The 13,704-nt window shown below is 42.4% G+C and overlaps 1 protein-coding gene and 1 pseudogene across 1 annotated transcript; one reads left to right on the plus strand and one right to left on the minus strand.

The window, feature by feature from the left end:
- Positions 1-2,777: 2,777 nt before the first annotated feature.
- Positions 2,778-6,298, plus strand: LOC146575505 (tryptase-2-like). The gene is made up of 5 exons (XM_085272561.1): positions 2,778-2,844; positions 3,024-3,204; positions 3,737-3,999; positions 5,652-5,788; positions 6,034-6,298. The coding sequence occupies exons 1-5, from the start codon at positions 2,790-2,792 to the stop codon at positions 6,241-6,243; spliced, it is 846 nt and encodes a 281-aa protein (XP_085128687.1). The 5' UTR covers positions 2,778-2,789; the 3' UTR covers positions 6,244-6,298.
- Positions 6,299-6,688: 390 nt separating this feature from the next.
- LOC146575506 (battenin-like) lies at positions 6,689-13,683 on the minus strand (annotated as a pseudogene).
- Positions 13,684-13,704: the final 21 nt, after the last annotated feature.

Genomic DNA, 13,704 nt, shown 5'->3' on the forward strand with positions numbered 1-13,704 from the left:
AACTCTTGTGCGTGTTTTTTATTTTGACAGCGAATGCGTACCTGCGGACCACTTATGTGCAGCCCTGGTTATATAGCTCATCATATCACAGCCACAGAAATTATTTTGTCCATGAAACCATAAAGCTGCACTTTCTTTTTGCCTTATAGTCTGATTTGTCATAACTTTTCCGTTTTGTGGTAAGCTTTTCTTTGGCTGTCACTTCTTCACTCTGACCTGTCTTATTTGGCTCAGCAGAACTGAAATATATATCCTGATGCTTTTACACACGCACTCACATAAGCTCAGCGATTCTCTGCGCGATCAACCTCTCACATGTTTAAGCTTGCTGCGGGAGATTTCACTTGTCATGTTTGCGTAGTAAGCTAACGATTAATAAGACGATGTCAGAGGAATTGGTGCGCAAATTATCATCACTCACCAATCAGTGCTGTCTGAGCGATTGCAAAGTGAAAGCAAAAAAACAAGCCCAAATTCAAACGCGACTTCAATATGTCACATATTGACAGTGGCTCACCGATGCCAATGACATAATTACCCAGCTACATTTCCGAAAGAATGCAAAAGCATTGACATATATTTTTCCTTCCTACAATAGCCCGACGGGCAGGGCAGAGATAGATTTTGGTAGCTCGACTGGAAAAATCACTAGCCCCTGGACGTCGGGCTAGGGATATTGCGAGCCCTGTATCTGATTGAGGAATCATGCATCTTTGGAAAAGAGAGTTTATTACAGAGAAATGGCTCTTTCCAAAATAAAAGCTATACTACATGCTTCTTCTGGGCTATATTCTCAGCAGCATATTAAACATATCAGGTCCCCATAAGGAGACTCATGTGCTAACGGCTGTCTAAATGACTCGGCTAAAGTTTGTAGCATGCATGCTTGTTGTTTTTGCACTAGGATGATGTAAATGTGCAGTCATATTCGTTGTGTTCCCACTAGTGCTTTCAGGTTAATCTCGTTGAAATGACGTTGCCACAACACGGCAAATCTCCGTTAACGAGCTACCCCTGATCGCCCCGTGCATGGGGCTAGACGGCCAACACGTTAACGAGCTAACTGCGCTAACACACTAGTTCCCACCCATGTAATTGAGCATTGCGTGGCACATCCAACATACTGTTTTACTTTAGTCCATGACGCGCTTACCTTCAGGGTCATACGTCACATGAAAAAACCAAAATAATTCCAAACGCCAGATCTGAATGAGGGTGGGGGAGGTCCATGTTGCAAGGAGAGCTTAACTTCTGTCTCGCTAGCTTGCCCTGCGCTCTTCTTTCTGACGATGCTGTCTGTGTTGAGCGCTCAGTGGATCTGCGCTCGACAGTGCAGCCTAGGCAGAGTAGTCGAACGCAGATTCACTGAGCGCTCAACACAGACAGCATCGTCAGAAGGAAAGTTGATGAAATAAATTACAAATGTTGTATTGTTCGATACATATGCGTACCGAACCGAAAGCACTGTATCGAACGGTTCAATATTGATACGAATATCGTTGCACCCCTAATATATATATATATGTGTGTGTGTGTGTGTGTGTGTGTGTGTAAAAGCTGAAAAAGAAACATGTGTAGTTGTAGCAGTATCCAGTGTGTTAAGTGGATGCGTTGTACAGGGAGCCACAGGCAGGAAAGATTTCCTGTGTCGTTCAGTGGTGCTTTTCGGTAATCTCAGTCTCTCACTGAACGTGCTCCTGTGACTGACCAGCATGTCATGGAGTGGGTGGGAGGTGTTATCCAACATTGTCTTTATCTTGGACAACATCCGCCTCTCTGACACCACCTTGAGGGAGTCCAGCTCCATCCCCACAACATTACTGGCCTTACGGATTAGTTTATCGAGTCTGTTGGCATCTGCGACCCTCAGCCTGCTCCCCCAGCATGCAACAGCATAGAGGATCGCACTGGCCACAACAGACTCGTAGAAAATCCTGAGCATTTTCTGGCAGATGTCGAAGGACCTCAGTCGCCTCAAAAAATAGAGACGACTCTGGCCCTTCCTGTAAAGTGCTGTGGTGTTTTTAGCCCAGTCCAGTTTATTGTCAATGTGTACTCCAAGGTATTTATAGTCCTCCACAATGTCAACACTGACCCCCTGGATTGAAACAGGGGTCAAGTGTTTCCTGGTCTTCCTGAAGTCCACGATCAGTTCCTTGGTCTTTGCCACATTGAGCTGCAGATGATTCTGCTCACACCACGTGACAAAGGAGTCGACCACAGCCCGGTACTCTGTCTCGTCATCCCTGCTGATGCATCCAACCACCGCATATTTTATATTATAATATAAAATATATTAATGAACCCTGTTCACTACAGTCTGTTTAACAATATAAGTAAAGATATTAGACATTAGCAAAACACAGAGAACAATTTTAAAATAACATCAATATGAGATCATTTCAGTGGAATAGGAGAAAGCAATCCCATAGTTGATCTGGTTTAACCTTTTATGCCTTACACTTTAACTCTATCATTACAATTTAAGTGGAAATTAAACACAGCAGTAGCAGGTAACTTTTCAAGCACACTGTGCCACACAAACAGGTCTGCAGTGCAGATAATGAAACAATAGAGGTGAAAACCTTGACACATTGGAAAAATGGTCAACCAAACTCTTCAACAATTTTTCCACTGTATGTTAAAAACACATGTACATTTTTTTAGGTGTGGTTTGAGATGTAAAGGGCGGGACTAATGATAGTCATCTCTCCAGCAGTGCATATAAAGCTGCACTTGTTCCCCCCTCACCACACAGAGGTACTGCTACACTGTTCTTCATCACGGCCATGGCTTTCTGCAAACTTCTGCTAACTGTGTTGGTACTGCTGCACAACAGTGGTGGTGAGAGAGAAAAATGCTGAACCTTAATTTCCCAACTCCAGAGCCCAGATTTCAGAGTGCAGCCTCGATAGACTGATGCTCTAATGTTTATCATCCATTCTGAGCAAAATAGCAAACATGGGATTTAATTTTCTTAGATGCCTCAAACTTACATCCAGCATTTTGTTTGTGTTTTTCAGGTCTACTGGGAAATGAAGTGAGGAGCTCCATCATTGGTGCAGAGGATGCCAAAAAGGAAAGTTGGCCATGGATGGTTCACCTCAACATGACATCTCATGATTCGAAAAGGGTGGAATGGGGCTGCGGCGGCACCATCGTTGCAAAGCAGTGGGTGCTGACTTCTGCACAGTGCGTGGCTAAGTAAGTCTGTGTGTGTTTGCAGAAACGTGTCTCATTATTTTTATGAACATCCTCCAGAGCAGTCATAACAAAAAAACTTCACACTGCATGTGAGTATTTTGGGGGAATAATTACTCATAGGGACCTTCACTGTTGGCCAATAAAGACAAAATCATTTCAGGACACTTTCTGACAAGTGTCCTGAAATGGTCTGACAAGTTAGGTGAGTGGGCCTAACTTGTCAGACCTGGAGGCCTCAGTCAGTATTTAAATACACCATATGCACATTTCAGCATCTTAAGCTGTGTTTTTGGTGAGTAGCTGCATATTTACACACCCAGCAGACACCGCATCAAGTCCAAACTAATGTAATGTTTACTCCACTGCAGCTCCTTTTCTTTTAATTCCTGCCAACTATGAAAAAACATGCGCAGCCCTTTAAACTGCTGAATGCACCAGTGTCCACAAAACCCATGTGTAGTGTTGTTTTGTTGAAGGCTTGGTCATTCCAAAATACATGAGACTTAATGTGTGTGTTTCTCTTGTCATGCAGTTATCATCATCTTCGATCGTTCGTTGTTATCGGCACATATCAGCTGCAAAAGGCGGCTCACCGTTACATGCGTATAGCCAATATTGTTCCATACCGAGACCTGGGCAACAGCAACTACGAAAATGACATTGCTCTGATCAAGCTGTGGAAACCGATTACATTTTCAAAAGATGTTGCACCAGTGGCTCTGCCTGACAAGGATGACACCTTTGGTCCATCATCTGAGTGTTGGATGACTGGCTGGGGGGAAGTGGGAAATGGTGGTAAGTTAAGCACAGAAAGTAGGCTTTAAAGTATACATGCTGTATCAAGGCAGGCTCACATTGTACTCCATTGTAATTATCCATACCGTCACCAATAAAACAGATGTTTATAACGTGCAAAGCACTTTACAGATAAGAAACATCACTGAGGAGCTAAATCATCGTCAGAAGTTTTATTAATTTGAAAAGTGATTTGAAAATGAAATTCCAAATGTTTATATTGAATAGAGTGTGTATAGAAAAAAAAGAATTATTTTATTTGGACTGAATTATTCGTTTTCATTGATAATGTTTCGTTTTTTTGTTTTTTTTGTTTGTTTTTCACTTGTTTTTTTTCTTCTTCAGTTTCAGACCTTTGAGCCCGTTGTGTGTTGTGGGCGTGTACAAAAAGGAGGGGCGGGGCACATACAAATGATTGACAGCTCCAGTTTTACCCCAGCAACAGAGAATATTGTTTTCTGATTGGCTGGGCTGAGCTGAGCTATAAACTGGAGAAGAATCGAAGACTCGACCTCAAATTCTAGACATCATTTTCAAATTTGAATCCCCCACTGTAATAGAGTGAATTGTTGCCCCCCAGTGGTAAAATACAGAAGTGCTTGTTACAGGGCTAGTTCTTGGTTGACCAACATAACAAAAAAAAGGTAGCTTGTGCACCGCTAAGAAAAACAACAAGTTTGTGTGTGATGTCCTGCTGTTCAATAAAGCACGTATCGCGTCCTTCTGTCCTGATCTTTTCGAAGAGCCTAATCCAGAATATCACATCCACCTTAATACATCTATAATTTCAGTGTATATCAATATGGTCCATCACAGGCTCATCAGAAACCGTATGTCTTTATTGTTCGGCTAGTGCTGGCAACATTCATTGAAGGAGCGCCATCTTTAACCAAAGGCCTCATTTTTAACTTTTAACGAACACGACACAGGAGCTGTCAATCATTAGTTGATTTGATACATGCCTACAAGTCTGAAGCAGAAAAAAAAGACCTGAAATATGAAAAACGGGTTTGAAACAAAATTTTTTGATTTATAATAAAATAGGCAGCACGGTGGTTAGCACTGTTGCCGCACAGCAAGAAGGTCCTGAGTTCAATTCCACCATCAGGCCGGGGTCTTTCTGTGTGGAGTTTGCATGTTCTCCCCGTGTTTGCGTGGGTTCTCTCCGGGTACTCCGGCTTCCTCCCACCGTCCAAAGACATGCAACTTGTGGGGATAGGTTAATTGGTTAATCCAAATTGTCACTAGGTGTGAATGTGCGAGTGAGTGTGAATGGTTGTCTGTCCCTATGTGTTGGCCCTGCGACAGACTGGCGACCTGTCCATGGTGTACCCTGCCTATCGCCCTATGACAGCTGGGATAGGCTCCAGCGCCCCCCGCGACCCTGAAAAAAAAGGATAAGCGGAAGCGAATGGATGGATGGATATAATAAAATAAAGAAATAGAAGCCAAACCCCCTGAAACTATAAAAACAAAAAAAGATTTGCTTGAAAAAATAATTCATTCAATATAATAGTTTTCATTTAGTGTTTGAAAGACATTTTTTAATTTGTTGAATACCAAAATGTAAAATTTCTATTTCAAATCACTTTTTCAAATAAAACCGATTTAGCAAACCGTCACTTCCATACTTTTCCTGTGTGTCCATGCAGTACCACTGCCTGATCCAAAAACCCTTCAACAGCTGAGGATTTCCATCATGCCTCGGAGTACCTGTAACGAGACATATCCTCAGATAGCCCGTAATACACTTTGTGGTGCCAACAGGAAGGGAAGGGATGCCTGCAAAGTGAGTTTTATTTTATATGAGTTTTTAAACTCTTTTTTTGCATTTAATTGAATAGATGATTATACCTTTGAAAACACTTGATTTATCACACATGAAGTACTTTAGTTTCACTCAACTGAAGTCACTTGACAGCTGTAGTTACTAGTTACTTTTTAGTGTATAATTGAATCTGCTGTGTTTTAAATGAGACCTAAACAGGAACAAAAAGGCCACACTAATCAGTGTTGTGTGTTTCATTTCCACAGGGAAACTATGGTGGTCCCCTGGTGTGTCGTAAAAGGGAGAAATTTGTGCAGGTGGGAATCATGAGTCATGGGAGTCCTGGCAGTTGTGGCCTCGCCAACCATCCTAGCGTCTATACCGAGGTTGCAAAGTATCTGACCTTCATAAATGATTACGTCCACTTGTCTGAGAAACCTTCAGCTTTCCTGTATTGCAAAGTCACTGCCTGTTAATGGAAGCTTACCCTGATTCAGTTGCCAGACTTCATTGCATTAAAGCATTACTTTTAGGTCCTTTTTGTAATTTGATGAATTCCTGTTCATGCTTTAATAAAAGACACTGATGACACCTGCACATCCATAGCAACACCTTCATCAGGTACAGAGTTTCATTACTTGTGTGCTAATGTTTTGGTCTAATTTGTGGCATTTTAATAAGTTTATACAGTAACTTCACCTCAACCAGTGAAACCAGCAAAAATTGTACTGACTTGACATGTAAATATATATATATGTATGTATTATTGTGTAAAGTCTTGACCAGGCCTTACTTTCTTCATGTTTTGCTTCCAAGTAACCTAACTTTCTTGTCATTTTTTAAACTCTCTCGGCTTTCTGAAGATATTTTAAGGTTTTTCTTGAACACTGGCTTCTTTTTCACTCATTTTCAGTCCAGGCCTTATACCTGAACAGTTTTAGAGGCAAGTTTTGTTTGTTAAGCCTTCTGACACTGACCAATGATTCATTTCAAAAAGGCAACCAAACTAAAGTGACATGTATACTTTTGACCCTGCCTCTGGTAGCTCATTCCCCAGACTGACCAGTTTTGTAGGTTTTGTTGTCGTAACAAAAACAGAAGTGTCCATAGTAGAAAGAAAAACACATTCATTTATTGTTTATTGCTTAATTACTTTGTGTAATATGAATGTCCATAAATATGTTTTTTATCAGTAGGAAAAGGTGTAAAACTTATAAATATACAGTTAAAGGTGCAAACTGTATTCTTGTGCTTGTTTGTGGTGAGCAGCAGATCAAGCAAGGTAAGTATTATAAATGGCTTCAAGTGCAAATTCAGACACTCACATTAGGCAGATTAGACACACATATTTGTGTGTACACACTTTGAGCACAGCAGCCACAAATACTGATGTTCAAATCTATTGTTTGTAGTGAGGAGCCAGTCAGAGAAAGTTGCAGGTCAAGCTCCTCTACCTTGTCAAAAAAAGGGAGCAGACTCTGGTGCTGATTTGTATTTTATTCTCATTTCTCACCTGCAGAACACTGAGAATCCACACTCTCCTGATCTTCACACAGTGCAGAGAGGATCAAGAGAGCAGTACACCAAGCTGGTACAGAGTCTGATACCTGAGGATGCAAACAAGAAACAAGTATAGCTGCACACCCCAAACAATCTGCATGAAGTCATTCATACTGAATACTCTCTGTAATGGATCACTGACCAGCGATACTGAGCTGCATGGGTCAGGAAAATATTGTGGAAGAACAGGAGTTCCATCTTACAGAGAGGGAAAAAATATTCCTGGTTCAATATTCTCACAACATCACACAAAATCAGAGCCACGTTTCACTAACAGCATGCAGTGAGCTGAGTGTGCTGCTAGAGGGCATCAGAGGACTCACCAAACCCTGGTTGATGAAATACTCGGTTAAGTAGACCACTCCCAGTGGAAGCACAAACCTCCACAAGCCCTGCTCACAGAAATCAAGTTCAGTAACAGTTTGGCTGAACAGTTTCAGATCAAACAAGTAAAAAAGTGTACTTACTCTGATAACAAACAGTCTCTCTCTGAAACTGAGAGGCCCAGTGGGTTGGTCCTCTGCTACATTCAAGAGGAAGAGAACATTATTTCCCAATAAGCAGCAGAACTTTAAAACGACAATTCATTCACATAAACTGTGAAGTTCCACAGCAGGAGATGAAGTCAGCAGCCTCATGTTCTCTGTCTTTGTTAAGTGTTAACAAACACTGCAGTTTCTCCTCAGTTTGCAAAAAGAAAGCTGTGATAACGTGGTCAGAAATTACAAATCATTGAAACAACGGCTTGTACTTTATGCTGAATGAATTTCTGGGTACTAAATGATATGTATGCACATAGCAGCCTCTCACTGAGGCCACTGTAAAAGGTGACAACTATACAAACTTTTGAGGACGAATAAGAACCAATTGCCAATACACGGAGCATGACGTCCGAGCGGCATTGAGGAGAGTGAACACAAGGAAAGCGGCGGGGCCAGGCGGCATCACCGGCCGTCTGCTGCGCTGCTGTGCTGACCAGCTAGCAGGTGTGTTCACTTACATGTTCAACGAGTCCCTGGCGAAGTCTGTGGTCCCCACATGCTTCAAAAGATCCACCATCATCCCTGTGCCCAAGAACAGCAAACCCTCATCCCTGAACGATTACCGGCCAGTTGCACTGACCTCGGTAGTAATGAAGGTGTTTGAGAGGCTGCTGAAGAACATCATCTCCTCCTCCATCCCAGACACCACAGATCCGCTGCAGTTCGCCTACAGATCCAACAGATCCACAGAGGATGCCATCGCCCACGTCCTACACACCATTCTCAGCCACGTGGACAAGAAACAGGGTAACTATGTGCGAATGCTGTTTGTTGATTACAGTTCAGCGTTTAACACAATAGTGCCCTGCAGACTGTTCACAAAGCTCAGGGATCTGGGACTTAACAGCCGTCTGTGTGCATGGGTGTTGGACTTCCTCACTGGCAGAACTCAGGTGGTGAGGGTGGGCAGGTGCTTCTCCAACAGCATCACCATCAACACAGGAGCACCTCAGGGATGTGTCCTCTCGCCACTGCTCTACTCCCTCTACACTTCAGACTGTGTGGCCACCCATGGCTCCAACACCATTGTGAAGTTTGCTGACGACACAGTGGTGTTGGGTGCCATCTCCAACAACGATGAGGCGGCCTACATGGATGAAGTGAAGAATCTGGCATCGTGGTGCCAGGACAACCACCTCCAGCTGAACGTCAGCAAGACCAAGGAGCTGGTGGTGGACTTCAGAAGGGGTCAGCACAGAGACTACAAGCCCATTATCATCAATGGAGCTCCAGTGGAGAGGGTGCAGTCCTTCAAGTATCTTGGTGTCCACATCTCCTCAGACCTGACATGGGCTGCCCACATTCAGGTCCAGACCAAAAAGGCTAGGCAGCGCCTGTATCACCTACGACAACTGAGGAAGTTCAGGGTCTCTCCAAAGATCCTCAGGATTTTCTATACAGGCGCTGTGGAGAGCATCCTCACACAGAACATGACATCGTGGTTTGGGAGTACAGCAGAACGCTGCTGCAGGATTGCTCTCCCCCCGCTTCAGGACACCTACACCAGGAGATGCCGGACTAGAGCAGCGCAGATACTGAAGGACCCGTCCCATCCTGGCAACAAACTGTTCCAACTTCTGCAATCTGGTAGAAGGTTCCGCATCTTCCGGGCAAGGACAGAGAGACTCAAGAGGAGCTTCTATCCCCAAGCCATCCGGGCCCTAAACACACACACCCGCCCTCTCACATCATCTATAATTGACTGAGTCAGGACTCTTCCAGACACTAAACCAAGGCACAATGTACATTTCAATTCCTTTAATTTTAAATATGTTTATATTGTCTATCCTGTAAAATAGTCAGATGTCTATTCATATTAATATACAGAATTCACCTGCTTCACTGTGTGTTATACTTTTATAACTGTGCATGTGACAAATAAAGAACCTTGAACCTTGAACTGAGTATTATTATCAGTCACATGAGCGACTCCGGCTACAATTTGGCCTCATCAGAATCAGAATCAGAATCAGAATACTTTATTAATCCATGGATAAATGTAAAGCTGCTAGAATGTGCCAGAGCAACGCACTGCTACTTTCTTCTGTCCTGACGAAAAATAAGATTTGGTATCAGCTTTCAATCACATGCATGACAGAGCCAAGAAAGAATCTGAATGGTCAAAACTGTCAATTGTCAAACTATGTAGAGCCAGATTTACTAAAGAGGCCCAGCGTCAGCTGAGCAACCCAAAAGCCTGGACAGTGATTCCACATATGGTTTTATTGTGTATATATTTCCCTTTTAGAGCACAACATTATGAGAGGAGACAATTTAAATGAGTCACTCAGCCACGAGATACTTATGTTAGCAGATTGCATCAAATTTAACACTGAAATAATTCTGTCCTGATGAGGTCGTGACAGCTGCGAGATGCATCAGTTTATCTGGAACGAGAGAGGGAGATGTTATCATGACGAGTACGAGTGCAGCTCGAAGCCAGGAGAGTAGTGAACGCGCAGTGTAGCTCCTCAGCAACTAAGCCTCATTATTAATACAGATATTTTATTGTAACAGTACTGAAGTGAATTTAGCGTGGAGCAGTGAAAAGACAGAGATACACATTAACATGTGTCTTTTGTTCATCACACAGCTTACACCCACACACCCACAGTCACCTATAACTGAACACACACACATCTAGACAAAAACAAAAAAATGTCCAACTGTACCCTCATACACACAATAATAACATGGACCGAACCACCACTCACAACCACTAGCACTTTATATAGCCACTGTAGAAATTAGCCACATATCTCACTGATCTAAACTGCACTACTGTAAATTCTGTACAGACAATCATTCTGTATGATAACAATTATAGTTCTACAACTGTTTATTACTTGGACCTATACCATATTACTGTATAGGTCCAGAGCAGGTCCACTGCCGGTTCAGATAGAGGTAGAGGAGGTGGAGGTGGTCAACAAGTACAAGTACTTTGGTCTGTGGGTGGACAACAAACTGGACTGGTCATGCAACACAGAGCACCTGTATAAAAAAGCCCTGAGCCGACTGTACTTCCTCAGGAGGCTGAGGTCTTTTAACATCTGCAGGAAGCTCCTGAGGATGTTTTACCAGTCAGTGGTTGCTGGAGTACTTTTCTATGCTGTGGTGTGCTGGGGGAGCAGCACAGCAAAGAAGGACTCATCCAGGCTAGAGAAACTGATCAGGAAGGCTAGCTCTGTGGTCGGCATGAAGCTGGACACTCTGGTGACAGTGGCAGAGAAAAGGACACTAAAAAAGCTGCTGGACATTATGAACAATGCTGGGCATCCTCTGCACACGGCCATTAACAACCAGAAGAGTCTGTTCAGTGACAGGTTGCTTCTCTCAAAGACAAGAACCAACAGACTTAAAAACTCCTTTGTCCCACACGCCATCAGACTGTTTAACTCCTCTCTGGAGGGGAGAGGGAGGGGAAACAGGAGGACAAAGGAGGGGGGGGGGGGGGGGGGGGGCAACTAAGCTGTAGTGCCTTTTCACTGTGCAATACTTTTTGTTAATGTCCAACGGTGCAATAGACTTCAATACTTGAAATGTGCCATTCCCTTGTATTATTATTCCTATTTATTCTATTTATCCCTTTTGTATTCTCTTTATTTATATATGTCTCTGTATTTATATATGCGTATGGTATTCTGCTCACATTCTGTAACTTCTGTCAGTGCTGTGTTTTTGGAAACCGAATTTCTCGGAGGAACCCACCCGAGGGATTAATAAAGTTTTATCTAATCTAATCTAAAATCTTGAATATTTATATCCTGTTCATATCCTGTACATAGCTTGTACACTCACTACAGCCTGTACTTACTTATAGTTATAGCATATTCATAACATACCTTCATACCGTGTACATTGTAACATACCTATAATAGACCCATTTTTGTAATATATCTATATTATTGCCAAAGCACTTCTGGATGGATGCAAACTGCATTTCATTGCCTTGTACTTGTGAGATGTGCAATGACAATAAAGTTGAATTCTATTCTATTGCACATTGAATTCAGCTTCATACTTGCAAACTCTAAATAACCTCAGCACCGTCTCCCAGTTAACCCTGCTCTCTTAATAAGCTGTCAAATTATTCCAGGAAACAACAGTCTCAGCTTCCAAGACCCCAAATCAAAAAACTGTTAAAACCTGTCATAACACTGCATTTGTTTTGTTGGTGCATTACACGCTCCCTCTTGGAAACAGTTCATTATCCACTTCTCTTAGCCCCGCTCAAGTTTGAACTGAATTGGCTACACAGTTGCTCAAAAATGAGCACATTAGAGTAAATTATCACACCCTTCACACACACTCTTCACTCTGCTGCCTTCTGGCAAAGATGTACTGGAGCATTTGGGCCCTCACTGCCAGACCGTGAAACTGTTTCTTCCCCCAAACGACTACTGAACACTCACACTGGACTGACACACACACACACACACACACACACACACACACACACACACACACACACACACACACACACACACACACACACACACACACACACACACACAAGTACGCACACCTTAATGCATCAAGCTACATTTTGCACAAAGCTCAGAGTTTTTTGCGCAACCAGCTGTCACTGATGCACATTTCTGTTGCACTGTTGTGTCTGTATCGTTCTGTTCTGTCTGGTGCTGCAATGTTTTTTGCAGTTTTTGTATACTTGCACTTTATGTAGTCCTGTGTTGATTGTCTGTTACATGTTATATATGTAGCACTATGGTCCTGGAGGAACGTTGTCTCGCTTATTCTTTTTATAGGAATCTGTTGTGGAAAACACAGACACCTTTTATTTACATGTTAAGAACTACCATGCAGTAAGTGAGGGAGAGAGGAACATGCATAGTTTAAATGGAGGCAGTAAGAGAGTGAGGATGAAGCTGCACAGATGACTTTCTGCAAGTGAAACTAATGTTTGATCGTGTAGTCAGTTATAGCTGATTAATATATGTACAATGTCAAAGAGGTCTGTTGTTGTTTAGACTTCAAATAAAATAATAAAATAATAAAGTGAGCCCTGTTGTGCAATTTGCAATTTTAAAATTTGGGCTATAAACAGAAACTGACACGTGTTGATGACCATCTGATTAGATAACAGCAAAGCAACGCTCTGGGATCTTTCAGGCGTGTCTATTGGGCAACAGTGTAAAGTCATCATTGTAAGAAAACGTGAGTGTCTGTGGACAAACTTCAAATGTAAATGATTTTATATCTTCATCATATTTGTTGCATCTGCCTTTTTGTGCAAATTATTGCTTAAAATGTTAAAATTCATGTATTCTTACGGAAAAACAAAACTGGTGTCATGGAGGACTCAAACACTTACAGGAACTCATGTGTTCGTGTTCAGTTAGTAGATATATCAAACAATGAAACAGAGTTTGTCTTTACAGGATTTGGTCGCTGAACTTTATTTAAATTTCAGTTTATTGCTGATTTCATGCTACACCCTTCTAATGTGACATTTACCTGTGGTGGAGCTCTCGGGCTCCTCCTCGTCTGAACTGTCCAGAAGTTGCTGTCTGTCCTCAGAGACCAAAGCTGCATACTCAGTGTCCTTGGTCCTCCACTGAGGTAATGAAGGTGGACAAACCAGCAGGAGGAAATAGCTGGTAAAATTGTTGGGATGAAGAAGACGACAAATCATTTTGTAAGTTTCAGCTTCATTTATACGCAGTTTACAGGGAAAAAGTCTCAACAGGAAATACAAACTACATCCTGTCAATGTCTCATTTGACTGAAGTGAACTGGAGTCAACTGAACTCAATTAAAGTGACTATTTGGCCACCACTTCACCTCCACAGATGAAAGCATTGGGCTACCTAC

The sequence above is a fragment of the Mchenga conophoros genome, linkage group LG4, assembly GCF_057382185.1.
Source record: "Mchenga conophoros isolate Kocher_MC1m ecotype Shallow Benthic linkage group LG4, M_conophoros_male_GT1.1, whole genome shotgun sequence".
Taxonomy (NCBI): Eukaryota; Metazoa; Chordata; class Actinopteri; order Cichliformes; family Cichlidae; genus Mchenga; species Mchenga conophoros.

Excerpts from the sequence above, each read along its gene's own strand:
- LOC146575505 (XM_085272561.1), top strand. The coding sequence starts at position 2,790 with ATGGCTTTCTGCAAACTTCTGCTAACTGTGTTGGTACTGCTGCACAAC. Across the intron at positions 3,205-3,736 it reads TCTGCACAGTGCGTGGCTAA|TTATCATCATCTTCGATCGT; the intron begins GTAAGTCTGTGT and ends CTTGTCATGCAG. Across the intron at positions 5,789-6,033 it reads AGGGAAGGGATGCCTGCAAA|GGAAACTATGGTGGTCCCCT; the intron begins GTGAGTTTTATT and ends TCATTTCCACAG.